The 25941-nt window shown below is 48.4% G+C and overlaps 1 protein-coding gene across 1 annotated transcript in view; it reads right to left on the bottom strand.

The window, feature by feature from the left end:
• The window catches only part of LOC147717704 (E3 ubiquitin-protein ligase TRIM39-like), a 267634-nt gene that overhangs the window by 88663 nt on the left and 153030 nt on the right, over window positions 1–25941 (bottom strand). Inside the window, exons 6-7 of the mRNA XM_086924491.1 lie at window positions 24838–24858; window positions 24719–24745 (exon numbers count right to left, since the gene is read on the bottom strand). Coding sequence (XP_086780617.1) covers window positions 24719–24745; window positions 24838–24858 — 48 coding nt within the window. The remainder of the gene's footprint in view (window positions 1–24718; window positions 24746–24837; window positions 24859–25941) is intronic.

Below are 25941 nucleotides of genomic sequence, written 5' to 3'. Positions count from 1 at the left end.
CACTCGTACGGCCAATGGCTCCATGGCCAGTGCGATGAGGTAGGGGGAAAGGGGGCACCCCTGACGAGTACCCCTGGCAATTGGAAGAACTTCTCAGAGATCGCTCCAGAGACGCGCACTGAGGCAGTGATGCCTGTATAGAGCAGCTTCACATAGGAGATGAACACCGGCCCCAAGTTGAGGAGCGGCAGAAGGGCAAAGAGATAGGTCCAGCTGACCGAATCAAACGCCCTGTCGATATCAGCGAGCAACAACGCCGCCCGGTCTCCGGTCGCCCCCACCGCGTCCACCGCAGCCTGTGCACGCCGAATGTTATGTCTCGTCGCCCGGTGTGGCATAAAGCCTGCCTGGTCCGGGTGGACTAGGTCTGCGATATGCGGGAGCAGGCGGTTCGCCAGCGCCTTGGCCAGGAGTTTGGCCTCGAAGTTGATCAAGGATATTGGGCGATAGGACTCATGGCGGTCGGGCGGCCTACCCGGTTTTTGGAAGACCACAATTTCGGCCTGACGCCAGTCTGAGGGCAGGCTACCGCGTTCCTGCGCCAAATTCCAACGCCCGCCTATAGTGCGGCCCAAGCTGCAAGTGGAACTTCTTGTAGAACTCGCTGGGGAACCCGCTCGGTCCCGGCGCTTTGCCGACGTTAAGCTGACCCAGTGCATCACCCAGTTCCTCTGCTGTCAGGGGGAGGTCTAAGGCCTCCCGCACCTCGTCTGAGACCGCGCGAGGGGGAACATCCGCGAGGAACCCATCAATCGCTTCGGGTGGAAGGCGTTCCCGAGAGGCGTACTGCTCCGCATAGTAGCGTGCGAAGCTCGCCGCAAGCGCCGCAGGGTCCGTAATCACAGCCCCCTCCCCGTCAGTGAGTCCTGGTAAGGTGATGGGTTGCATCGTTTGCTGACAGAGCCTATGAAGCATGGTGCAGGACTTATCCCCCCACTGGTACACCCTGCTCCGCGTAGCCAGCCACGCCTGGCGAGCCTCGTCCATCAACACCGAGGCGTAGGATTGCTGTGCTTGTAGAAGCAGTTGCAGCGCCATGTCATCACCCCCTCCTCAGCAACGCGTCTCCAGCACCTCCACCCGCTCCGCAGCTACAACAATGTTCTCCTGTTGAGCTCGACGGGCAGAAGCACACCATGCAACGTCGACGCTTCTTATGGTGGGCTTCATGGCTTCCCATACCGTCACCGCGTCAACCCCACCTGTAAGGTTGTCCTGCCAATAGTGAGCGATTGCACTGCGCATGTGCTGGGTGTAGGCCGGTTGCTGTAGGTGCCACGAAGACATCCGCCACCGAAACGGTTGGCGTGCCCTGCGCAGGTCAATCTGTACCGCTACTGGGGAGTGATCAGACAGCCCTCGAGGCCGGATCGCAGCCCATTTCACCCTGTCAAGGAAGGCCCCCGGTACGAACACACAATCCAATCGCGAGAAGGAACCATGTACAGCTGACAGATCTGTATATTCGCGCGTCCTGGCATGCAGATGCCTCCATGCATCCACCCATCCCAACCCATCAATCATCGCTTTCAGCCGCGTAGGGGAGGGCGCAGCCGCGGCCCCTTGCAATCTCTGACTGTCCAGACTCACATCCACTACATCATTCCAGTCACCTCCAATCACTGCCAGGGAGTGGGGGATCTCGGTCCATAAGTCAAAAGGTTTCTCCGCCAGGGACCATTGCAGCGGGGGGGGGCATATGCACTGCCAAACACTACTGGTTCTGCTCCAATCTTCCCCTTCACAAACCGACCCTGAGGATCAAGCCAATGACGCTCGTGAGTATATGACAGCCGTCTGTGTACAAGAATGGCCACCCCCCTCGAGCCCCTGGAAAACCCTGCATGGAATACCTGATGGAAGCCAAATTGCTGCAGACTCAATGTCTTATTACCCAACATATGCGTTTCCTGAAGAAGCATCACATCAGCCAATTCTTGCTAAACAAAGATAGCAAGAATAACGTGCACCCCTTTCAGAAGCCCCCGTCCCCTCTTACCCCCAGTAACCAGCCCCGACCCCCAAACAACCCAACTCCCAAGTCCCCCCCCCCACCCCTATACCTCATGAAACATTGAAGTACCTGTCGCGGCATGGGGAGCTTCAGGCCCAGAACAGAGCGCCTAAAACCAACCATACCAATGGATCCCAACTATTCCCCACCACCAACAGGGCACACCCCCAGGACCGCCCCCCAACCCCGGGAGGACTAGGCGGCCCACAAACAGTGCCCCGAACTCCAACATCACAAGTATCTGGTTCACAAGGAGGGTGCAGCAGATAGGCGCCTGCCCACTGAGGGCCCCCAATCCCCACCAAGACCCAGGTCATACTGCACCAGTCGATGTCCGCTCCACCACCAAGGTCCGGTCCTCCATAGAGCACATCAATAGACCAGAGTCAATCGACAAGAGCCAAAGTTATATGATGATCAGGTTTCTTTTCCAGATTGATCCGTGTCGGGCTGCGTGTCACCCAAAAGGGGATCTCGGGACCAGGACCTCCGTCGTGAGCGGGACTTCCGATGTCGTTTCCCTTTACCGGCGGCGTCGCTCCTCTCCTGGGATGAACTACGCGAGGGTCCAGAGCTCAGTCCCGGCTGGGCGTTCGGTCGGATCCTGACCGTCTCATCTGTCCACTTGAAGACGTCCTCCGGAGAGTCGAAGAAGTGGGTCTTGGAATTGAAAATAACCCGGAGACGGGCCGGATACAGCAGTGAGTATTGGATTTTTAGGCCGCGCAGCTTGGCCTTTGCCGCCAGGAAAGAGTGTCGCTGCTGCTGGACCTGCTTGGTGTAGTCCGGGAAGATCATGATTCTGTGGTTGTCAAACAGCAATGTCTCTTTGATCCTTGCTTCTCGGAGTATGACATCTCTGTCATGAAAGTTTAGGATTTTGGCAATGATCGGCCGAGGCCATTCCCCCGCCGGTGGTTTTTGCGTCAGGGCTCTATGTGCGTGCTCCACCTCGAAGCAGCGCCACAAGGTGTCCGGGGGAAGCCAGCTCTCCAACCACCGCGCTAGAAAGGCATCCATGGGTCCCTTTTCGTAATCCTCCGGAAAGCCACACGAAGCGCCAGGCCCTTCTGGATCTTCTCCATTTCCGTCACTTTCTTTTTTAGGGTGCCGACGTCTCCCTCCACCTCTGCGACCCTGGTCTCAGTCTCCGTGATGCGGGCGACTGCGTTGCGGAGATCTTGGCGCAGCAGCATGACATCGGCACCCACCGCGCCAATCTTTGCATCCATGTCTCTGGACTGCGTGATGACCGCCATCAGAGCCGCGTTGTCCGGTCCGGCACTCTGGCCACCCCCGGCCGTCCCCGCGCCTCCTCCGGGTCCGGTTAACTTATCGATGGGCCCCTGCTTGGTGGCGCCCGTGCCGCCCCCACCTCTGGTCATGGTCCCGGCAGTTGCGGCGGGTCGACTCACGTCTGGAAAAGGCTTCTCGGCACCACACTCCAATATTAGCTGCCACTCGGGGAAGACTGGGGTATCCGAGTCCCGCCGTGCACTGCGCCGCACCCACTTGCCACCACCACGCCAAACCCCAGGAAGCAGGCACACCGGATTGCACACCGGGCTCCAATAGCAAATGTAGCGGCCAGCTCAGCACACTACCGTCCTGGGTCCCTGGCGGTCCACGCCAGCCACTTCTGCCATCCACAGGCCACCGGGCACCTCACCGCCGCCGATGAGCAGGCACAACTGGGCCCGAGGCCGCGGCAACCAGGCAAAGCCGCTCCTCTGGGACGCACCAGCCACCAACCTCGGGCCCAGAGTCAGGGGGGCGAGAAGGGCGCTGATGCGCCACTGTCCACGTCGCTGGATCGGCGGGAACCGAGGGCACAGCCAATCCACCGGACCGGTTCCCCTCAGGGCCTCACCACAGGGCCCATCGCAGTCCACAAGCCGGGCGGGGCGCTCCCTTCTTCACGCCGGTAAATCACCGCTGGCTCTGCCACCACACCGTCTCCGGCAGTCCGGGGGGATCCGAACCGCCTCCGGGTCCGCGGAGTCCTCCCGCAGAGCCGCCGCCTTGCGGCCCCCAGCAAGGCCGTTGGGTCCGCAGGCGGCAGGAGACTCCTTCGCCCCTCCTCCGGCGGCCCAGAAGCAGCCGTCCAGGCCCACGAGCAAGCAGGCCGCCCGGCGCCCAGAGCCAGCAGGAGGGGCCAGGCAAAAATTGAGGCCCCGGCTCACCACGCGGCGAGCAGGCCCGGCGGGCGCCGCCACCAACAGCTGCTCCAAGCCACGATCGGGGGCCCCAGAAACCGCACCGGAGGGCGCCCCCCGTCTCCAGCAGTCTCCGCTATCGCTGCACGGGGAATGAAGGGTTCGGGGCCAGGATAATTCAGGCGGATAAGTAGCGGGCCGGCGGGAGCTCTACAGAGCCACGTCCGCCATCATCGGCCTCGAAGCCACGCCCCCTGCATAGCTTTTTAATACATAGTGTTCTGTTTTGGAGGCCATTTTTCTTTTTACAGCGGGACCATAATGTATGTTTTGCATTATATCACCCATACATAAATGTATCTTTTTTGCTTATAACCTTGAAAGAATTCTGGCTATATTGGGTGCTGGGTCTAACCTATGTCAGTTATTTTCTTTAACTTCTAAAAACTGCTCAGTCATTAAATTAATGTTGGATCTTGAATTAAAAATCATGCAACAATAAAAAAAAAGTCTTTCAAGTTGTGATTATTGAGAATGGGTTTTACTATAGGGGACTGTATCAATATACTCTAAGTGGTGTACTTTACGACCTACACTTCTTCGTGCCTCACACACTGCCTCAGCTCAGCCTACAGGCCAGCGTATTGTATTACTGCTGAGTGACGTGAGGACTGGAGGGGCCCGAACGGGGCCCCCAGGATCGCGGGGTCTGCGTGGGCTTGTGTTACGCCCCTGTGGCAGATGTGCAATTAACTGAATTCGTTCTGGTGTCAGTTGTCTCCCCCATTTGGACAGCAAGTGCCCAAGGTATACCACTTGCTGGGCACAGAATTGTAGCTTCGAAGGGGACACTTTATGCCCCTTTTCGGCCAAGAAACATAGGACAATCAGTGACGCGTGCTCGCAGTCACGTTCGGTCCGTGCAGTTATCAACAAGTCATCCACATATTGGAGCAGAGCAGTGTCAGTAGGCATGTGAATACTGTCTAATTGTCTTTTCAGGGCCTGACTGTAAATACTGGGACTCTCTGTGAACCCTTGAGGTGCACGTGCAAATTTAAAACTTCGGCCATTTAATGAGAATCCGAATAAAAATTGGCTTTCCGGGTGAATGGGGACACTAAAGAAGGCGTTCTTCAGATCAATTACAGTAAAGAACGCAGCTTCGGAATCAATGGCAGTCAACAAAGAAGATATGTCTGGCACTACTGGGTACTGGGGAACAATGCATTTATTTAGCTCGCGAAGATCAGTAAGTAAGTAAGTAAGTTTATTGCTTGATTAATTAAAATCTTAGCAGTACACACATCAGTAAAAATTTTATAAAAGGATACATATATGTGACATCATTTCGTATTGACTTAAAAAAAAAAAACAACGTGATGGATATGCATTAAAATCGACCAATTTTCGGGTTAAAATGACATACAGCTCGCGAAGATCAATCACCAATCGGTAGACTGGCGGTGCATTTGGGTCTGTGCATTTAAGAATCGGAATGATAGGAGAATTACATACATTGGAGTCTGTTTCTATAACTACTCCTTGGGCAATCAATTCATCAATAATTTTCAATAAGGCCACTACAGCCTCGGGGGGCAATTTGTATTGTCGGATTCGGGGTAGTACAACACCTTGTTTGAGAGTGACACGATAAGGTGTAATGTGCATACAACCTACATCAGTTGGACCTTTTGCCCATAAATGTGCTGGTACATTTCTCAATCTCTGATCAAAATCTCGTAACACATAGTGACCCTTGAAGTCACGTAAGAACAATCGCACTCCTTCCGGAGAACAACATATCACTGCTCCTAAAGCTTTCAACGTTTTAATACCAAGCAGATTTTCAGGACATGCTTTCGTAAGTAACAGGTCAGTAGTACGTGTTAACAGACCAACTTCTAGGGAAACTGGCTTCGATACTTCATTAATAATAGGCTTTCCTGAAAAACCCAGGGAAACATTCTGTGAGCCTGAGAGGGGTGCCCCTGGAACTTCGTCATGACTGATGGTCGTTCTACTTGCACCTGTGTCAATCAAAAATTTTCTGTCTTTCCCTAATACCTGACTATGTACATAGGGACCATCTTGATCTACAGGAACCTCAATAAGAGGCAAGCCAACCTCCCTCTCTAGGCTGTTTCATGTTTACTGCTGGTAATCGGGGTAATCTGACTGTGCATATTGGTACATTTGTTGCGTGACATGTTGAGTGGCAGCAATAGGCTGTGGTTGAGGTTGGGGTTGAGGTACAGCTACTGTCTGTTGTACATGCTGTGGTGGCTGTTGTGTATTCTGGGGAACGTGTTCCTGTCTAGGAGGACGCGGCCTTTCTTTCGTCCTACCGGTAGCAATATTGTGTTTCAATGTAGTGACCTGGCTGTTTGCAGTAATTGAAATTCCCTTTAACGGGAGCTGCAGACTGGCCTGGAGGAGCTGTACCCTTTCTCTGACCATCCGCTGGAACAGTCTGGGCTTCTAGTACTTTTATTTTTGTGTCTTTTATACGTCTCTGTTCATGATCATGTTCCTCTCTAATTCGGTTCTGGTGGTACTGTAACATTTGCAACATCTGGGAAGGTGTATTTGCTTGCCATGTGCTCTCGACTTTCAGGACTCTATTCTTGACTTGGGGTAAGGAATTCTCAACTAATTTTGTCACAAAAAGATGTGGATAAGATTCACTACTTGTTTTCAGGCCGCTATTATTAACAAAACATTTCTCAAATCTGGAATAAAAATCACTAGTGTCCTCATCCTGTTTCTGTTTACAGGCTGGGATGGCATCCCAGTCTTCCTTTTTAGTTGTCAATAACCTCGGCAAAACCTGTACTAATAATCCTGGTAATGCTTTAGTCTTTTCCCCAAGTCCTAAACCTGGGATACGTCCGTTTTCCTCGTCTTCTAATTCAGTCCAATTAATCTTTTTATCTCCCACCTCCCATTCCTTTTCTTTGAGTTTCTCGTAAATACCTGCAGGCAACAGTACTTTTAACATTTTCATAATATCGGGATATGTGTAATCTCCCATGAGTAACATGTCCTTTAATTCACGGTGAAACCCTGCTGGGTCTTTATCATGACAAGGCACTATTTTCTTCATTTCCAATAATTCCATTTTACTTAAGGGCGTATATACGAATACGCGTTGAAGCGTACCCCCTGGAGCCTGGACAGGATGAACTTCTCATAGGGGATTCTGTCTGTCTATGTGAGAAGGATATCTTACCGGAGGTGGAACGGGAACAAAATGTGGAGTCAAAAATGTTCTGTATTTATGGCGTTGTTCAAAAATCACATTAATCAAATCGGTACCTAGACCTCTCCATCTATTCAGGAGTAATTCGTCTAATACATTGTATAGGGGACCTGGAACAGAATGCTGACTCTCGAATAGCATAATGATATGCTGGATCATATACATACCAGCTAAACGTTGTTCAGTTGGAGTAAGACTCAAAAATGTTTGCGCTACTGAATCATCTTTATATGCGCTGTTATTATCAGCCCACTGTACTGCGGACCGTGCTAATTCTTGTTCACGCATTGTACTGAGTTCGTTGTAACCTACTCTGTCTTTCAGGATTTTGTCAGTGGCTTGGAATAAATGTTCCAGAGAACATTTTTCTGGTATGGGAGAAAGAAAACGTCTTTTGTTTTCTAGGCGTATAGATCTGTCGAAAGGTCTATCAAAAGAATACTGTTTAGGGAGTTTCACTCTACCTACGTATGTCATCGTCTCGGGGGGATCTGACTCTTCTAACTCATCCCCTTCTTCCTCGTTTTCACTCTCCTTTTCGGCTCCCCTAGCTTCTTTATCTCTCTCGTGCATTACTATTATGTCCTTACGAATCTTTCTGTACATGGCATCTATGCAATTTTGTTTATCATGTTTACAATCTGCAATATTATTACTCCATTTCATCAATATGTCCATCTCTTCTTTGACAGCACCTGGCCGATCTCGTTCCCTTATCAAACAATTAATCAGAAACCTTAAAATCATACTTTGTGTCTCAACCTTCTGGTATGCCATGGCCTCGCGAATACTTTCTGGTCCCTCACCTGTTCTAATGAAGTGATATATTCTATCTAGATGGTTAGTCATTTCTGGTAAAAGCATCAAATATCCTGTAGCACGTCGTAGCCGTAAAGAGACTAACATCATGTCTCCTTCCTGACCGGGTACTGGGTCATATCTACAATCTGTCAAAAACTGTCTAAGGGTTTCGAGTGTAGCCGCTTTCAGCGTATGTTGCATTGTGAATTCTCTGGCTGTCATTCGTTTAATTTGAGGCGGGGTGCGAAGATAACCTTCGGCACCTCCTGAAGCGGAAGCATGGGCATGACCTGGCTGGGCAGTTGCTGCTGATGACGTCATAGCGGGTAAAGTTGGCAACGTACGTGCACTTTGTGCCACATTTGTCGTGAAAGGATTAAGGGGACCAGTAGTAGGTGGGACAGTAACAGAAGCAATAGGGGAAGTGACAGGCGCGGGACGCGTGACTTGGGAACGTGTAGGTGTCGTGGCTTGGACAGCAGGTTGACCAGTCGGAGCAGGCTGCTGTACATTCTTAACAGGTGGTACGGGTATAGTATTAGTATATGCTGGAGCAACATCATCTAAATAGGAAGAAAGGAAAATGTCTGCTGCGGTTTGTTTATGACGGAGTTTAGTTGGGACCAATGGTGGTGGCAAGTTACGTAGTACTTCCGGGGTCGCCTTGGGCAGGCCCTCGGCTAGAACTGGATACAGTCCTGTAATAAGGGCATTTCTCTGTCGGTCTTGTTGTTCTATTCTAAGTCGTTCTCCTTCTTCTAGTAACTCTTTCTCTCTAGCTTTTTCGGATTCTTCTCTACTTCTTTCTGCTTTTCTGATTTCCTTTTCATTTCGTCTATGCGCTTGTAGGAAGGTGGATATCTGACTATGGTTACCCCCAAACTTTTTGCCTGGTGTTTAGCTGGTTTTTGACTTAGTTGGCCTGGGATCCTGCTATTCAGGGCCCCAGGCCGATTGCTCTCTCCTTAAAATGGACTCCATGTACCTTAGGTGCATAAAACAATTGGAATTGGTTCACCTTATAGGCCCCTGTAACAGTGTACCATAGGTACCCAGGGCATAGGTGTATCCAAGGCCTACCAGGGGCTGCAGCATGTATTATGCCACCCCTGGCCTGGCCTCCATATTTGACACAACTGGCTGATCACTCAGCTGGGGTAAGTTGGTGTAATCACCTCTTACTTAGGTACAGTATGTCTGTGCCTAACCCTAAACTGGACACATATGTTCCTATCAGCCACTCCTATGGAAGGCCTCATCAATCCTGGAGGCAGAGTGCTTGGAAATATGTGAGATGGTGCTCTAGCATGAGCTGAGCCTGTCTGCAGCTGTCGGGAACCACTCCCTAAGCTGTTCCGGGATATTGCCATACCATATACTCTTAAGTGCATTATAATCCTCGCGGTTAAATGCTATCTTTGGTTTGGCTTTATCAAAACATGTCGAGTAAGGTGTCATACGAATTGGAATACTATCCCCTCGCCAGTTCTGGCGACGGGGATAGCATTCCACCCTTCTAGAGGGACACGATATGTGTGTAGCCTTAACCCTGGTTAAAGTTAAACAGAGCCTCAGCATCACAAAATGGATGCTGCCACCACAGACACATGTCTGACCTCCTGCTGCTGGGAGTCCTTCCAGCGAGGAGGGCCTGGACAAAGGGTTTCCTGCCTGGGGAGGTGCGAGCACCACCCCAGACAGGGTTTTGTGTATTGGGTAGGACAGGGCTGAATAGATTGAGACATGCCTGGGGCACACAAGGTGTCCCTGTGCATAAGCCAGCCCAAACCGGTTCTGGGGCTTTCCAGCCCCAGTCCTGGCGAGGAGCTGGACAAAGGAGAGGGGGTGTAACCACCCCCCTTCCTGGTCCCACCCATAGGGGAGGGACCTAGCAGGAGATCCACCCCTCAGATGGGAATAAGAGAGGGAGCAGTGCCATTGCACAGCAGATCATCCTGAAATCAACTTTAAACAAGAAGAAGACTGGACTTCGACATTCTGCTGCTCAGAAGACTGAAGAGAATCTACCTTGTGGCCTAGGAGGGGCCACCCTGTGAACACAGGCATCACCCAGCACCTCGACGTCTGCTTTGCCGCCGCCTCCCGCCGGAGCCCGAGTGCAGAGCCTGACAAGACACAGCTTACCAGACTTCTCCCAGCCCGATCCACAGTCCCTGCAAAGAAGGGACCCGTGGAGGCACCGAGAGACGTGGGAGCGGCCATCTTGAAAGACCCCCGAGACGCTGACTGCGCAGCACCCGAGGCACCCTCGACTCTGTGCTTTGGGGTTTGGGAAGCCCCACAACTGAGCAGCATTTGCACCAAAGATCAGCCCTCCAGCATCTCCACGATCTGCGTGGGGCCCTTTTGCTTCTTGCCACTCGACTCGCCATCCCGGCCGCTTGTCACGTGGTCAGCGGCCATCTTGGCGACGAAACCTACGATTTACACTGTGGGTCTGGTTGCTCTAGACCTGCCCTCGCTCCTGTAGAAAGGAGTACCCGCTCTGACCTTGCTGGTCCGAGTAATAAGCCTTTTTCACTTTCCCCGTGGCTTGCATTAGCCAAGGCTTGTTTGCTTCAATCGAGTTGCCGACACCGCCATCAGCTAGAACCTTCGAGGGACAGCTCGTGATCGACTCCTGGACGTCCTTGACCTCTTCGTGTCCACGTGGCTGCAGGGAGAAGCAACACCTCATCACCTGTTTGCACCCGACTTTGCCTGGTTCCAATCTGGTTCCACGGTGGTCACTGGTCAGTGACTTTGAACATTGTCCCCTCTGCTTTCAGGTCTTCACCACTTCAGATCCACCCTTGGATCCACCGGACGCTTCTCCTTCACATCGCCTGCAGCATCTTCAGCTTCAAGCGCCAAGAACCTGCGTGTCAAAACCCAACGCCACTTCGATCCTGTGCACCCACTTCCTGTGGGTGAGGTAACATTGCAAAGCCGGTGTCCCTACACTGGTACACACCTCTAGGGTCTGTGTCTTAAGTTTTGTTCCTCTAGCTTCAGCGGAAGTGCCCTTAAACTAACTTTGTACTTTTTAAGCACCATAGACTTTGCATTGGAAAGTGCGTGCACTTTGAACACTGCACCCGAGTCCCGTGGGCCTTTCCCGACTTAGTCATTGCCAGTCTCGAATAGCTCCAGCGATTCCCAAGGCCCTAGGCCTCTTCACTTTCCTCTTGGTATCTCTTATACCACTTTCTTAGTATATGGTTTAGGTGGCCCCTAGGGCTCATCCATATTGTGCAACTTTTGTGTATTTTAAACTGTCTTGTGATTTAACGCTTGTGCTTCTGTGCTCATAAAGAGTCCAGGGGATTTTATAGTTAATAAATCAATATATATTTTCAATATATATCTGTGTGGTGTCCCTTTCATTTGGTATTCAAGGGGGTTGTGTATGGTATAACAGCTGGCTTCACATGCCTTTCAGAGTTTAGCCTAAGACTGCTTTGTCCACGTTACCACTAGGATAACTGATCTACAAGGTTGAATTACAACCATCATCATAAGGGTTGCTTGGCATGGTACAAAGTGATCACTAGAATTAGTGAGCATTATATACCAGGCCAACTTCTCACATTGGTGAGCAGCGGATTGGGATCTGAGCTTGCTGTTGTTTTACCATTACAATCTTTGAGATTATCATTTGAAAGATCATACAGGTACCTGCTAGGTACATATAAAACAAGACTAGTATACATAAGTTCTACTGAACTTAGTTGTTGTAGAGCAAAGGGAGTAGCACACCCTAGCTACAACTACTAGATAGGTTTAGTAGGTAAACACCAGTGTAGGTAGATTGCAACACATCCACCCACACTAGAGCAATGTCTGGAGCAGAGGGGTCCAGTGGACTTACTCCTGTTGAGAGTGACCCTCCAAGGGCACCATCCAAATTTGCTATTTTTTCCTTTAAGGAATTAAGACAGCTTTGTGTCTTAAGGGGTCTGAAGACAGGGCCTTCCCCTACTACAGACCACCTAAGAGAGCTCTTAGACCAGTCTGAGACTCTAAAGCCCTCTAAGGCAAACCCCACAGGGGATGCTGAAGGAGGCCATCCTTCAGAGGATGACACTGTAGACACCCCTGCCCCTATCATCCTGGTAGATGAGGAAGCCTCCACCACTGGAGCTCCTCAGGTAGATGTAGAGGAAGAGGAGGAAGAGGAGGAGGTGGAAAGCAGTGAGTCAGATGATGACAGAGATAGTCAGGTGCTGGTCAGTAGACTGAACCAGGCTAACTTAAGCTTACTTGGGAATGAATCAGGTAACAACCCATTCAGACCCCCAGGTGGACTTAACCAGGGGCATAGGAGGAGGAGGAATCACTCAGGTGAATCCAATACCTCCCATGTCTCTAGAGGCTCTCATGGTCACTCCAGGAAGGAGATGACTAGCCCTCAGAGAAGGGAACATGAGGCCAAGATGAGAGAGGCTGAGCTTAGGATCCAGAGGCAAGAGTTAGAGGTTGCCCTGGCCAAGGAGAAACTTGCTAGAGCAAGACAGCCTAGAGAGAGTGGGGTAATAGAACCCACTGGTGGCAGCAATATCCACAAGGATAAAGACAGGTCTTTTGATAATAGAAACCTGAGTAAGATTGTGCCCCCCTACAAAGCTGGGGATGATATCCATAAATGGATTACTGCAATGGAGAGAGCCTGCAGAGTACAGCAGATCCCTCAGGAGCAGTGGGCAGCAATCTTGTGGCTCTCCTTTGAAGGTAGAGGCCGAGACAGACTCCTCACAGTTAGTGATGGGGATTCTAGAAACTACCTGGTCCTGAAGAGTGCTCTGATTGATGGGTTAGGCTTAACCACTGAACAGTACAGGTTAATGTTCAGAGATACCCAGAAGACACAGACTCAGGACTGGTCTGAATTTGTTGAGTGTGCCACTAAGGCTCTGGAGGGCTGGTTGCTGGGAAGTAAGGTTACTGACTATACAGGATTGTATAATTTAATTATGAGAGAGCAAATCTTAAGTAATTGTCAAAATCAGCTTCTACATCAGCACCTGGTTGACTCTGATCTGACCTCCCCACAAGAATTGGGTAGGAGGGCAGACAAATGGGTCAGAACCAGGATCAGGCCTAAGAACCAGGGTGGTGACCAAAAGAAAGAGACTACCAAGCCTCAAGAGAAGGGTGGGGATAAAAGTAAGGAAAAGACTTCCCCAGGGCCCCAAAACTCCAAGAATGGGGGTGGGTCCCAAGACACTTCTACATCCCAGAAAAAGCCTTATTGTCATACCTGTAAACAGGTGGGGCATTACAAAACAGATAGCTGTTGTCCCAAGAATGGCAATAAGGAGAATATACCTCCAGGTAAGGCTCCAACACCTCCTGTCACTGTTAGCAGTGGTCCCCCAGGTGGTGGGAGCACCCCCAAGAATTTGGGTGGGTTTACTTTTGGAGGACAGGTGGACTCTGGCCTATCCAGGTCCCCTAACTCAGATACTCTTGTCTATGAGACTGGCATGGGGTTTGCCAATTTCACTGCTTGCCCAAACACTTTGAGCAAGTATAGACAGGAGCCCCTCATCAATGGCTTGAAAGTTGAGGCCTTCAGAGACACAGGGGCTAGCATCACCATGGTGGCTGAATGTCTAGTCCCCTCAAGGCAACTTTTACCTGATGCCAGATATCAGGTGACCAACATTGATGGCATAGAAACCAATCATCCCATGGCAGTAGTCAATCTTAGCTGGGGAGGTGTCACTGGCCCAAAGAGAGTGGCAGTGTCAGCAAACTTGCCTGTAGATTGCCTACTGGGTAATGATTTGGAAATCTCAGCCTGGGCTGAGGTTGAACAGCAAACCCATTCTAGAATGGTAAATCTCCATGGAAAGGTTAGTGGGGCTGTAATGGCTACAGCCCCAATTCAAGATGTCCTTCCTGAAAAGGTTGGGAGGGCTGAGCAAACCTCAGCCCCATCTTTAGATAACTTCCCTCCTGGAAAGAGTAGCAGGGCTGTACTGGTAACAGCCCATACCCAAACTGAGTCTCCTCCTGAAAAGGTTGGAGGGGCTGTGATGGCCACAGCCCAAACTCAAACAGATACATGGGTAGTGAAGCCTGAAATGATGGATCACTCCACCCAAACAGAGAGCATGGAGGAGGAAGAGAAATCTCCCCCTCACCAGACTTTAGGAAAGGATCAGCCTCCTCAGGGAACTGATCTTACCCCTGATGAAGGAACTGTCCCAGAGGTTGTTAGGCCTGGCCTGACAGAACCTCTGATGGCAGTGGACCCTTCTCAGGAGGGACCCAGTCTGGAGCAGGTAACCTGCCCCTCTCTACCTTGCCTTACTCAGCCCAGGGCTGCAGAGGACAAGAAGGACAGTGAGACCCAAAGGGCCCCCTGTCAAATAAAGCACCCCCATCAACAGATTAGGGGCACCGAAACTAGTAGCCCTAGTCAGGTGCAAGCTTTAAAAACTCCTGAGGGATCCCCCTTAAAAGTAGTTAGGGACCTCCCCCAGATGGATATTGTTGGGCACAGCCAAACCTGGGACCCTAAGGGCCCAAACCTGAACTGTCCCTCCAGTAAGCCAAACAGAGGGACTCAGCCTCCAGCTTTAGGTAGCCAGAGGTTGACCCTGAGAGCACAGTGCAACTCAGTCAAAGAAAGAAAGGCACACATGGTGGAGGGTGATTGGAGGAAGCTGAGCCCTACAGAGGGGACTCACTTCAGTACTCCATCTCAACACCAGCCTTTGACTTTGCAAAGACACACCTATGGTGGAGACCCTCAGATACCCTTAGGGTGAGGGATTGTTTAGTGGACCATGAGACAGGGGGTTACCAAGCCAGAGCTGGTACTTCCTTATATGGCCACTTAGGCAATATAGGCTTACCTGGTCAAGGATAGCCTTATCTCCTTTCGTTTGGGGGGGGGGGGGGGGGTTATGTAGGAAGGTGGATATCTGACTATGGTTACCCCCAAACTTTTTGCCTGGTGTTTAGCTGGTTTTTGACTTAGTTGGCCTGGGATCCTGCTATTCAGGGCCCCAGGCCGATTGCTCTCTCCTTAAAATGGACTCCATGTACCTTAGGTGCATAAAACAATTGGAATTGGTTCACCTTATAGGCCCCTGTAACAGTGTACCATAGGTACTCAGGGCATAGGTGTATCCAAGGCCTACCAGGGGCTGCAGCATGTATTATGCCACCCCTGGCCTGGCCTCCATATTTGACACAACTGGCTGATCACTCAGCTGGGGTAAGTTGGTGTAATCACCTCTTACTTAGGTACAGTATGTCTGTGCCTAACCCTAAACTGGACACATATGTTCCTATCAGCCACTCCTATGGAAGGCCTCATCAATCCTGGAGGCAGAGTGCTTGGAAATATGTGAGATGGTGCTCTAGCATGAGCTGAGCCTGTCTGCAGCTGTCGGGAACCACTCCCTAAGCTGTTCCGGGATATTGCCATACCATATACTCTTAAGTGCATTATAATCCTCGCGGTTAAATGCTATCTTTGGTTTGGCTTTATCAAAACATGTCGAGTAAGGTGTCATACGAATTGGAATACTATCCCCTCGCCAGTTCTGGCGACGGGGATAGCTTTCCACCCTTCTAGAGGGACACGATATGTGTGTAGCCTTAACCCTGGTTAAAGTTAAACAGAGCCTCAGCATCACAAAATGGATGCTGCCACCACAGACACATGTCTGACCTCCTGCTGCTGGGAGTCCTTCCAGCGAGGAGGGCCTGGACAAAGGGTTTCCTGCCTGGGGAGGTGCGAGCACCACCCCAGACAGGGTTTTGTGTATTGGGTAGGACAGGGCTGAATAGATTGAGACATGCCTGGGGCACACAAGGTGTCCCTGTGCATAAGCCAGCCCAAACCGGTTCTGGGGCTTTCCAGCCCCAGTCCTGGCGAGGAGCTGGACAAAGGAGAGGGGGTGTAACCACCCCCCTTCCTGGTCCCACCCATAGGGGAGGGACCTAGCAGGAGATCCACCCCTCAGATGGGAATAAGAGAGGGAGCAGTGCCATTGCACAGCAGATCATCCTGAAATCAACTTTAAACAAGAAGAAGACTGGACTTCGACATTCTGCTGCTCAGAAGACTGAAGAGAATCTACCTTGTGGCCTAGGAGGGGCCACCCTGTGAACACAGGCATCACCCAGCACCTCGACGTCTGCTTTGCCGCCGCCTCCCGCCGGAGCCCGAGTGCAGAGCCTGACAAGACACAGCTTACCAGACTTCTCCCAGCCCGATCCACAGTCCCTGCAAAGAAGGGACCCGTGGAGGCACCGAGAGACGTGGGAGCGGCCATCTTGAAAGACCCCCGAGACGCTGACTGCGCAGCACCCGAGGCACCCTCGACTCTGTGCTTTGGGGTTTGGGAAGCCCCACAACTGAGCAGCATTTGCACCAAAGATCAGCCCTCCAGCATCTCCACGATCTGCGTGGGGCCCTTTTGCTTCTTGCCACTCGACTCGCCATCCCGGCCGCTTGTCACGTGGTCAGCGGCCATCTTGGCGACGAAACCTACGATTTACACTGTGGGTCTGGTTGCTCTAGACCTGCCCTCGCTCCTGTAGAAAGGAGTACCCGCTCTGACCTTGCTGGTCCGAGTAATAAGCCTTTTTCACTTTCCCCGTGGCTTGCATTAGCCAAGGCTTGTTTGCTTCAATCGAGTTGCCGACACCGCCATCAGCTAGAACCTTCGAGGGACAGCTCGTGATCGACTCCTGGACGTCCTTGACCTCTTCGTGTCCACGTGGCTGCAGGGAGAAGCAACAGCTCATCACCTGTTTGCACCCGACTTTGCCTGGTTCCAATCTGGTTCCACGGTGGTCACTGGTCAGTGACTTTGAACATTGTCCCCTCTGCTTTCAGGTCTTCACCACTTCAGATCCACCCTTGGATCCACCGGACGCTTCTCCTTCACATCGCCTGCAGCATCTTCAGCTTCAAGCGCCAAGAACCTGCGTGTCAAAACCCAACGCCACTTCGATCCTGTGCACCCACTTCCTGTGGGTGAGGTAACATTGCAAAGCCGGTGTCCCTACACTGGTACACACCTCTAGGGTCTGTGTCTTAAGTTTTGTTCCTCTAGGTTCAGCGGAAGTGCCCTTAAACTAACTTTGTACTTTTTAAGCACCATAGACTTTGCATTGGAAAGTGCGTGCACTTTGAACACTGCACCCGAGTCCCGTGGGCCTTTCCCGACTTAGTCATTGCCAGTCTCGAATAGCTCCAGCGATTCCCAAGGCCCTAGGCCTCTTCACTTTCCTCTTGGTATCTCTTATACCACTTTCTTAGTATATGGTTTAGGTGGCCCCTAGGGCTCATCCATATTGTGCAACTTTTGTGTATTTTAAACTGTCTTGTGATTTAACGCTTGTGCTTCTGTGCTCATAAAGAGTCCAGGGGATTTTATAGTTAATAAATCAATATATATTTTCAATATATATCTGTGTGGTGTCCCTTTCATTTGGTATTCAAGGGGGTTGTGTATGGTATAACAGCTGGCTTCACATGCCTTTCAGAGTTTAGCCTAAGACTGCTTTGTCCACGTTACCACTAGGATAACTGGTCTACAAGGTTGAATTACAACCATCATCATAAGGGTTGCTTGGCATGGTACAAAGTGATCACTAGAATTAGTGAGCATTATATACCAGGCCAACTTCTCACAGCGCTTCTTTACGCCATAATTCTATGGCATCTTTCTGGGATTGTCTGGCTTTCTTCTTCCATAATGCTTCTTCTACTCTCATGATGCAATCAGCATCCCATGTCCCTGAGACAGGCCATCTATACTTTTCTTCCAGACCCTTAGTATAGTCCACCCACAAATCTAGGTACAGTATGGCATCTAAGCCATGTTTATTATACATAAAATGTCCAGGAGTGTCCCTAGGTGGGACGGGAACTGCTTCTTCGAGTATCCCTTTCCTAGTTCCTATCTGACGTAACTTTGAGAACAGCGGCATAATGAGACTGATTCGGACTTGAACACAATAAACACAGTAATGAATTGCAAACAATCACTCATACCACGACATGAAACACATTAAAACATTTTCGAACAGTTACATGAAAACACAATACTGGGTTGTTCTTGAAACTCTTGAATACTAGATGCACTGGATTTCTAGATGCACTGCTAAAACAGTACAGACCGGTCCCATAAAGAGACACGTGTTGTCGTATTTACCTAAATAAACACGTCCGGACCAGGTCTGTGTACCCAGACCTGTCTTGACCGGGCACAAATTAATGAACCCGTCTAGATGCGTTCCCAATAACGGTACTCACCGGGAAGCAGAAACTGAAGGCCTCGGAAACTGGACTGGACTGAACTGCGTCAGGTGACGATTCTCCTACGCATGCGCTTCGGAACAGGTGGGCCTCTGGACACCTCGGACTTTGCTCTCTCGACTAGGGGCTCTGGTCGGGATCCTCCGCATTCCTCACCGCCTCGTCTGGATGCTGGGCCGCAGTCACCGTCTCCTCCGTAGGCCCGAGGGAGAATAGCAGGAAAACCCGCGGAAGTGCACTGGTTCCGTCGCAACCGCAGAAGGGGTCAAGGCCTGCGGGTCATCACCAGCGAGTAGGGAAGGGGGGGGGGTCACTATTCGGGCGCCAAATTATGTGGTAAATTAATTTACCGATGAATTTTTCCATATAATTATCAATACAAGACAGCTCATTCAAATGAGAGGCAGAGTCCGTGGGATCTGAGTCATACGGGCTTTAATGGACAATCCTCGAGGATGGGGACGTTATGTTCCATCACCACTAAGGTTCAGGAAGGGAACATTCAACCTTTTATTAACAGTACACATTATATATAGTAAAACGTTACAATTGAGTTCAATACAGTAGGCGTAACAGGTGAAAAGAGAGAGATAAGAACACATGTACGTAACAGGAGGCGTGTAAGAAGGCGTACACATGGGCGTGCACTTGACATGTCAGAGAAACGTAACATGAAACGTCACAAGTGGGTGGATGCTTAGTGAAGGTTTTGCAGAGTCAGCAGAAACTTCTAACCTATATGCGCGCGCAGCTGAGCATGACGTGTAACTGGGGAGAACTGGGGGCTTTGACTTTTGCACGAGTAGAGGAGACTGGTGTCTGGGGTGTCAGAACGACCTGCACCTATAGCATATCTGGTATCTCATGTTTGGAGGATGTAGTGTCTGAAGAAAAAGGTCTCTCGGGCAGAGGCCGTTCATCACTGAATGCTAGTGCGTGCAAAGGGATCTTCATGTAGAGTGCGGGGGCCATGGGCCTACCATGGTAACGGGAGCAGTAAATTACTTGCATGGAGACAGGAAGGCAGGACCCTTTGCTCTGCAGCCGGGAATATGTTTACCTATTTCACTAGACTGGAATGTGTTTTCGAGGAGGCTGAACAGATAACTGTAGGCAAAATAACGCTTTTGGCAGGCAAGCAGGCCGAGCCGGGCACCGCTCGTCTGTGCAGGATGTAAGGTAGAGGTCAGGGATGCATACAGTTTTCAGAGACAGGAGAGATGAGGCTCGGGGCCTCGTTTAAGGGCCTAGCTCGGCTGGGCCAGGAGACATGGAGAAAACGTGTGCGAGATTCAAAAGTGCACCATGTAAAGACGTTGGCACCATAGGGATAGAAACCTAATTAACTGGATATTTATGCATGACTGGATAGCTAACATGTTGAGGATCGACGCAAATCCATATGCGTCTTTCTAGCATGAACAGAACAGAAGTTACACAACATATAAGGAACATGGGTGCATGGATAGGGTGTGAGTGGGGGACACATTGGTTACCTAAAATTTCTATTACCTCAGGTCTAACCTATGTCAGTTATTTTCTTTAACTTCTAAAAACTGCTCAGTCATTAAATTAATGTTGGATCTTGAATTACAAATCATGCAACAATAAAAAAAAGCCTTTCACGTTGTGATTATTGATAATGGGTTTTACTATAGGGGACTGTCTCAATATACTCTAAGTGGTGTACTTTACCACCTACACTAACTCTACATGTATTAAACGAAGGAGGAAGGCAATCCACCGCCTTAATTCATGAGGAAGCAGTGAAACAGTCATTATTGTGAGGCCCTTTTCCTAAATCGTCCTTCCATTTAGTCTCAAACCTGATGGTATTTTAAAGTAAAGCAGAAAGAGGAACCACTAAAGTTTCTGTCGTCTTGACTTGGTGTTTTTTAATATCAGCAAAATGTCAACACCTGATACCAAAGCATCTCTGTCTTTAAACTCTGCTCTTGTTCTTGATTTTAACCACATAATGAACCCTACACTGGTTGACACCAATAACAAATAGATGGAATAAATAGATGGAATAAATTATAAAAGCAGACACACAGTCACACACATTTTGGGGTACCTAAGTGTGAAGAGTATGTGGTGTTTTGAACACTTTGAACTGTACGTATATAATAACTGTTCAGACCAACCATACACAATAGAGAACACCACCACACCTTCCATGTATAACCCACAGCCACAAACTCACACAGTAATATGCCACAATCGTCGACTGATTTCTAACATAAGGTCAGTCCTCAGTATAGGTGACTTTATAGTATGTCGGGCACATTTAGTGATTTAGCACCAACTACAGTTTGTTTTACAGTAACAGTAAGAAAGGAACTATTTGGTAATGTAAAGGCCTTCAAAGACGTAGTGGTGTGAGTAAAGGAGTAAAACATAATTGCAGGTGTCTGGATTTGGTTGTAAGCAATATCTGAGACCAGGGTATTAGAATTGAAAAATCAGAACTGCCATTTAAAAAAACTACATTTACTAAAACAATGCGGATCAGCGCTTCATTACAGAAATATCAAATGTATTTTTATACTTTGTGTTGACGTTTAGGTTTTCATGCACAGTGTACAAAATACGTACAATTAGTTTAAAAACCAACAAACTTTGGTTTATCTTTTAAAGACCAGTTGCAACGAATATGATTTTTTTAATTTATAACAGGTTTCATTTTAAAGAGAAATTAAAGAGCAGTAGTAACAAGACATCGATGCCACATCCTTCTTTGTCCATGGCTAAGGAGTTTATGGGCATCCGAAAGAATGGCTGGCTACATCTTATGCTGAAATTATGCTCTAAAGAGACACACGAAAGACGTTAAATCAGTTTGATAAAATAAGAGGTACAGAAAGAGTGACAGTTTTATGTGCCACATCGAAAGTTTACTCGTCGATGCCAAAATACTTTTTCGCGTGGTTGCAAATGCATTAATTCCCCTAAGAAGTATAATTTTTTGGTAACTGCAACGTCATGGAATGTTCTGCTCCGAGAGATTAAACATTAAACTTAATTCCCTAAGGGAACAGTGCTGACAAAGCACTGCTAGAGGTCTGCCTTGTTTTTCTTTTTCTTTAATTATCTTCCATTGACATGAATTTTAATAAAATGAGCAGTGTGCACGCCACTGTGTCCCGCTGCAACAGGAGCCACGGCGCATCCTTGTTCGTTCCTGCTGCAACTGCTTTACATCAAGCAAACTGCGGTACAGTGCAGCATCTCCCTTGCATGGACGTGTTATTGGAAAGATGTAAAAAAAAAAAATGATGTGAAGGCCAGAAACCAACGAACAGCGACTCAACACATGAGTGATGGTGTTCAGGCCAGACAAATACATACACATGGAGAGAAGAGCTGTTAGAGCAAAGTGTGCGTCCCGACACAGCCGGCGCCACCGCGCGTGCCTCTGCTCGCTCCCGGAGCAATACTCCATGTGCATTAACTGGTGAGTAAATGTGGGACATACACCAACCAGTAGCCATTTGGAAGCTACCATTTTTGAGTGACACAGACAAAAGTCAATCCAAAGCAATGGGAGGAGTCAAACCCCCCAAAGTACAGACAACAGATAGTCCAGCAGCGCAAGCGCTCTAGGCTCGACCTAATTAGGCAGAACGAGGAACCACAGAAGTTGCTATTATCTCAATGTGTTGTCTTAATATCAGCAGAATTGCAACAACTGATGCCAAAGATTCTCTTTCTCTAAACTCGGCTGGAGGGACAAAAGTTACTAACATTTGACGCAACGCAAACAGCAAGACAACTTGCTGCGCTGCATTAAATGGCAATAGCAGGGATGTGCCATATTTACCGATATAAGTCGCATTCATGCTCGCTCTCGGCACTGGTGCACTGTTTGCACCCTGGCGCTAACACAGACGCCCATGCAGCATGCTGCAACTGTGGCTGCATTACAGGCAGGATTATTTTTGTGCTGGAAGGGACACCTTTCTTCACAAAAACAATCTTCACAGGCATTTTTTCTTTCTATGCGTGCTGCAGAATGCAGCACAAGTAGAAAGAGAAAATATTGAGGAGAAATAAACATATTTATTTTTGTTATGCCTCTGTTGGGATGGCATAAAATGATGTCGCAGTCCCAGATTTACTACTCCAGTCTTTTCTGTGTTGGAATTAAATCTCCTATGGAGACCTTGCATTACTCACTTCAGTTCGGAAGTTTTCAAACATTGATATGTGGTCATATCCTGAAATGTATGAACATCAAGACTCAGGGAGGCATAAGATTATCATACAATATGAAAACTTGCAGGAGTCGCTATTAAATATGTGGAAAAAAACAACTAAGAGTTCCCAAATGCGAAATATGAAGATCAGCTTGTGAGTCCAAAAGTGAACTTGGACTTCAAGTGCAAGACTGAGGATTAAGTTCAGTAGCAAAGATTACAGGCAGATGAATACAGCAGGGCACCAGAATAGATGGTGGCCAGGCCTACAATTGAACACTGGACAGTTTTTCATCTCACTGAGATTTCAAATGGAGAAATTGTGGCGTGTGATCAAGTTTAAAGAGCATATCATTAGTCAGTGAGAGCAACTTAAAAGGCATGCCTCGCCAGGTAAGTGTGAGGTGCTGGAAGTGTCAGGTAAACAATCAAGCAAGGCAGTTAAAGGTAACACTCACAAAAATGGTTTTGGAGACATGTTCTAGACAGAAATCCTTGATCTTTCAATTGCCATTAAGTCGACTGTGGATGGTTAGTCAATTCCTGCTATGTAAAAGGGCTCATCTTAAAAAAGACCAGGGGCAGTATTACGGAGATTGCCCCAGGGGCGCATTTGGTGTTTGTGCACACTTTGCAAGCCCTCCGGACACTTTGGTAATACAGAAGGGGCACAGACGCTTGTGCAGCCAATCTGTAATGCCGATAGCGCTGGCGCACATAAAGCACCTGCGATATCTGCACGAGGTGTGCCCTCATTTGCATGGGAGCATGCTCCCGCGCTGTAGTACAGATGCATGCCCAGAGGCAAAAAAGCTGTTAAAAGGCACACTAAATGGTGGCGCACTGTCAGTGTGCCCCCTGAGAGCAGCTCTCTGAAAAGGGTAAAGGGGGTCCTATAGAGCCCCAGACAACCCATTGCAGGCACGTGCAGTCGCTGACTGCACCCGCCTGCAGGGGGATCTCTAATCCTCCTTCAAAGGGCAGACAGGTTGCTGCCTGCACAGTGAAACACGGAGCGGCTGCTTCAAAGCCCCTTTGTATTTCCCAAGAAAGCACACAAGTTTGTTGCTGCCCTGGGGGCAATGCAGTCTATGTAATAGAGCGCACTTACTCTGTTTGCAACCCGGCTCACCTCTTTAAAGGTGCGCAAGGCGCAAACAGGCAAAGTGCCCCCTAATACAGAATATGGTCCCAGAAGACATTTCATGGTTTGTAGTCCTCGGTTTGATGTCAGAAGCGCGTGCTGTAACAGTCACAAAAGCAGTAACATATTGCAATGCTTGACACAGAGCCTTCAGAACCATGAGATATGGATATGCAACACTGATAAAGTTCAATATATAATATGAAATCGTAATTTTACCTGATTTTAAACAATCACTGATCATTATTTCATATATATCAACTGAAAGGCGAAAATTTAGATTTATTTTTAAATAAAGGATGATATATTTGAAAACCAAAGCCAGTACCTTGAAACATGATGCTTTGCAACCACAGATGAGTAATGTCACTGTACTTAGTATGGGCCCATGTTCTCAAATCTCTGTGAACCTCATGCCATGCTCTGTGGTTCCATGCCGCTCCAGGGTATCAAAGGCTTTCCCGTAGATTGGTACGGCCTTTGCTATAGCCCATCCCATGACCAGCTATGACTCCCCTGTTGTCTTAGTCCCTCCTTGTGACATTATGACCTCTCATTATCCTAATCTCACCCATGATTCAGGATGAACCCAATGTTGTCAAAGTCCTATTCTCTCTAAAGGCTCTGTAGACTCTGTCTGCTCAGTATAACCTCAGGGTGTCTTAGCTTCTGCCTGTGGGTCTGTTGGACTCCAGGATATCACAGTAGGTCCTGTGGGTCAGCAAGATCCCGGTGAATATAATCCCACAAGTGGCACAGTATGTCCCAAATTCATTGCCTTATCCACTTACAGGAAGCCTACAAAGAGGGTGTGGAGTTTGGTACTATTAATGTGAATCAGGTTTACTCACTTGCGTAGGTTTTCATGCATCTCCACTCTCAAAGTAAGGAGAGAAAACTTAGTTTGTGAAATCAAATAAAACAATAAGAAATGAGTTAAAAACAAACATACTAGACTGAATTACCTTACCCAGTTCTACAGGAATTGTTGCTGTAATATAAAAGAAATTTTGTATTAGATACCAAACTATTTTAGTCAGTTTCAGTTTCAAAATGCTTTATTCGGTTTGTACAAGTACAACCATATAGCAACATACATCAATGCAGTTGAAATCACATTTGTAAAAAGAAAGAATAATGAAACTTTTTTTTAAAAAACAATTACATCGATATCCAAGCCAATCCGGTTAAAACCTGTAAGATATATCTCATTTGTATACAGAGTTGAAATTAATCACTATATTTAGCAGCAATTAGAAGTTTAGTGCAAAACATGCCAAGTAAAATAGTGCAAATCAGAAAAGGCCTATGATTGGCATAAAGTGCAGTGGTATGTGCAAAATATGCAAGGTTATAACTAAAGTGCAATGTCTTTATAGACTCTTACGTATTTTAGCAGCAGTTTGTATACGAAAAATTTAAAAGGACGTTAGTGCAAAAAAGGTACAAAGCCAGGAGACAATCATTACCATGGATACACAATAAGTATGAAGTACAGAATAACCAAAATTCATATATAAGAGAAATGCATGTGGTTTAACATTAACTCACAGTTAGTCATAGGATGTGTTTACCAACGGGGGAAAAACAAGGGGAATCATATAATAATTGATTTCCTGTGCCCAATGCATTTGAGAACATAGATGGCTACACGGTAACACACATTCGGGGAGGACAAGTCAAACAACAATTGCATTGCAGCTCTTATATTGCACGTACTGTATTCTAAAAATAGTTGCTTCAGATAAAACTTTCTAAAACCAGTATAAAAATTACAAAATAGTAAAAAGTGGCAGATACTCTGTTTGGATTTCCCATCGCATGGGCACGGACATGACCCGGGTTTTTTTACAGTAGGGAAAGCCACCAGATGGTGGACTATGCCCAACCTCAGGCGTGCTAGAACAAAGCGATGGGAGTTAATGTTAACAAATGTGAGATAGGATGGGAATCCTGTGCTTAAATTGTACTCCAGGTACAATTTAAATGTACTTTGTATAGCGTACCCCTTCATTCTGATCCCTTTTGCATGATCCATATAGGTGGTTTTGAGGTCACGCTTCGTTAAAACTAA

Source organism: Lissotriton vulgaris, chromosome 5 (assembly GCF_964263255.1).
Source record: "Lissotriton vulgaris chromosome 5, aLisVul1.2, whole genome shotgun sequence".
NCBI lineage: Eukaryota > Metazoa > Chordata > Amphibia > Caudata > Salamandridae > Lissotriton > Lissotriton vulgaris.
Note: the sequence above shows the minus strand (reverse complement) of the source record. Positions and strands in the feature narration are given on the sequence as shown.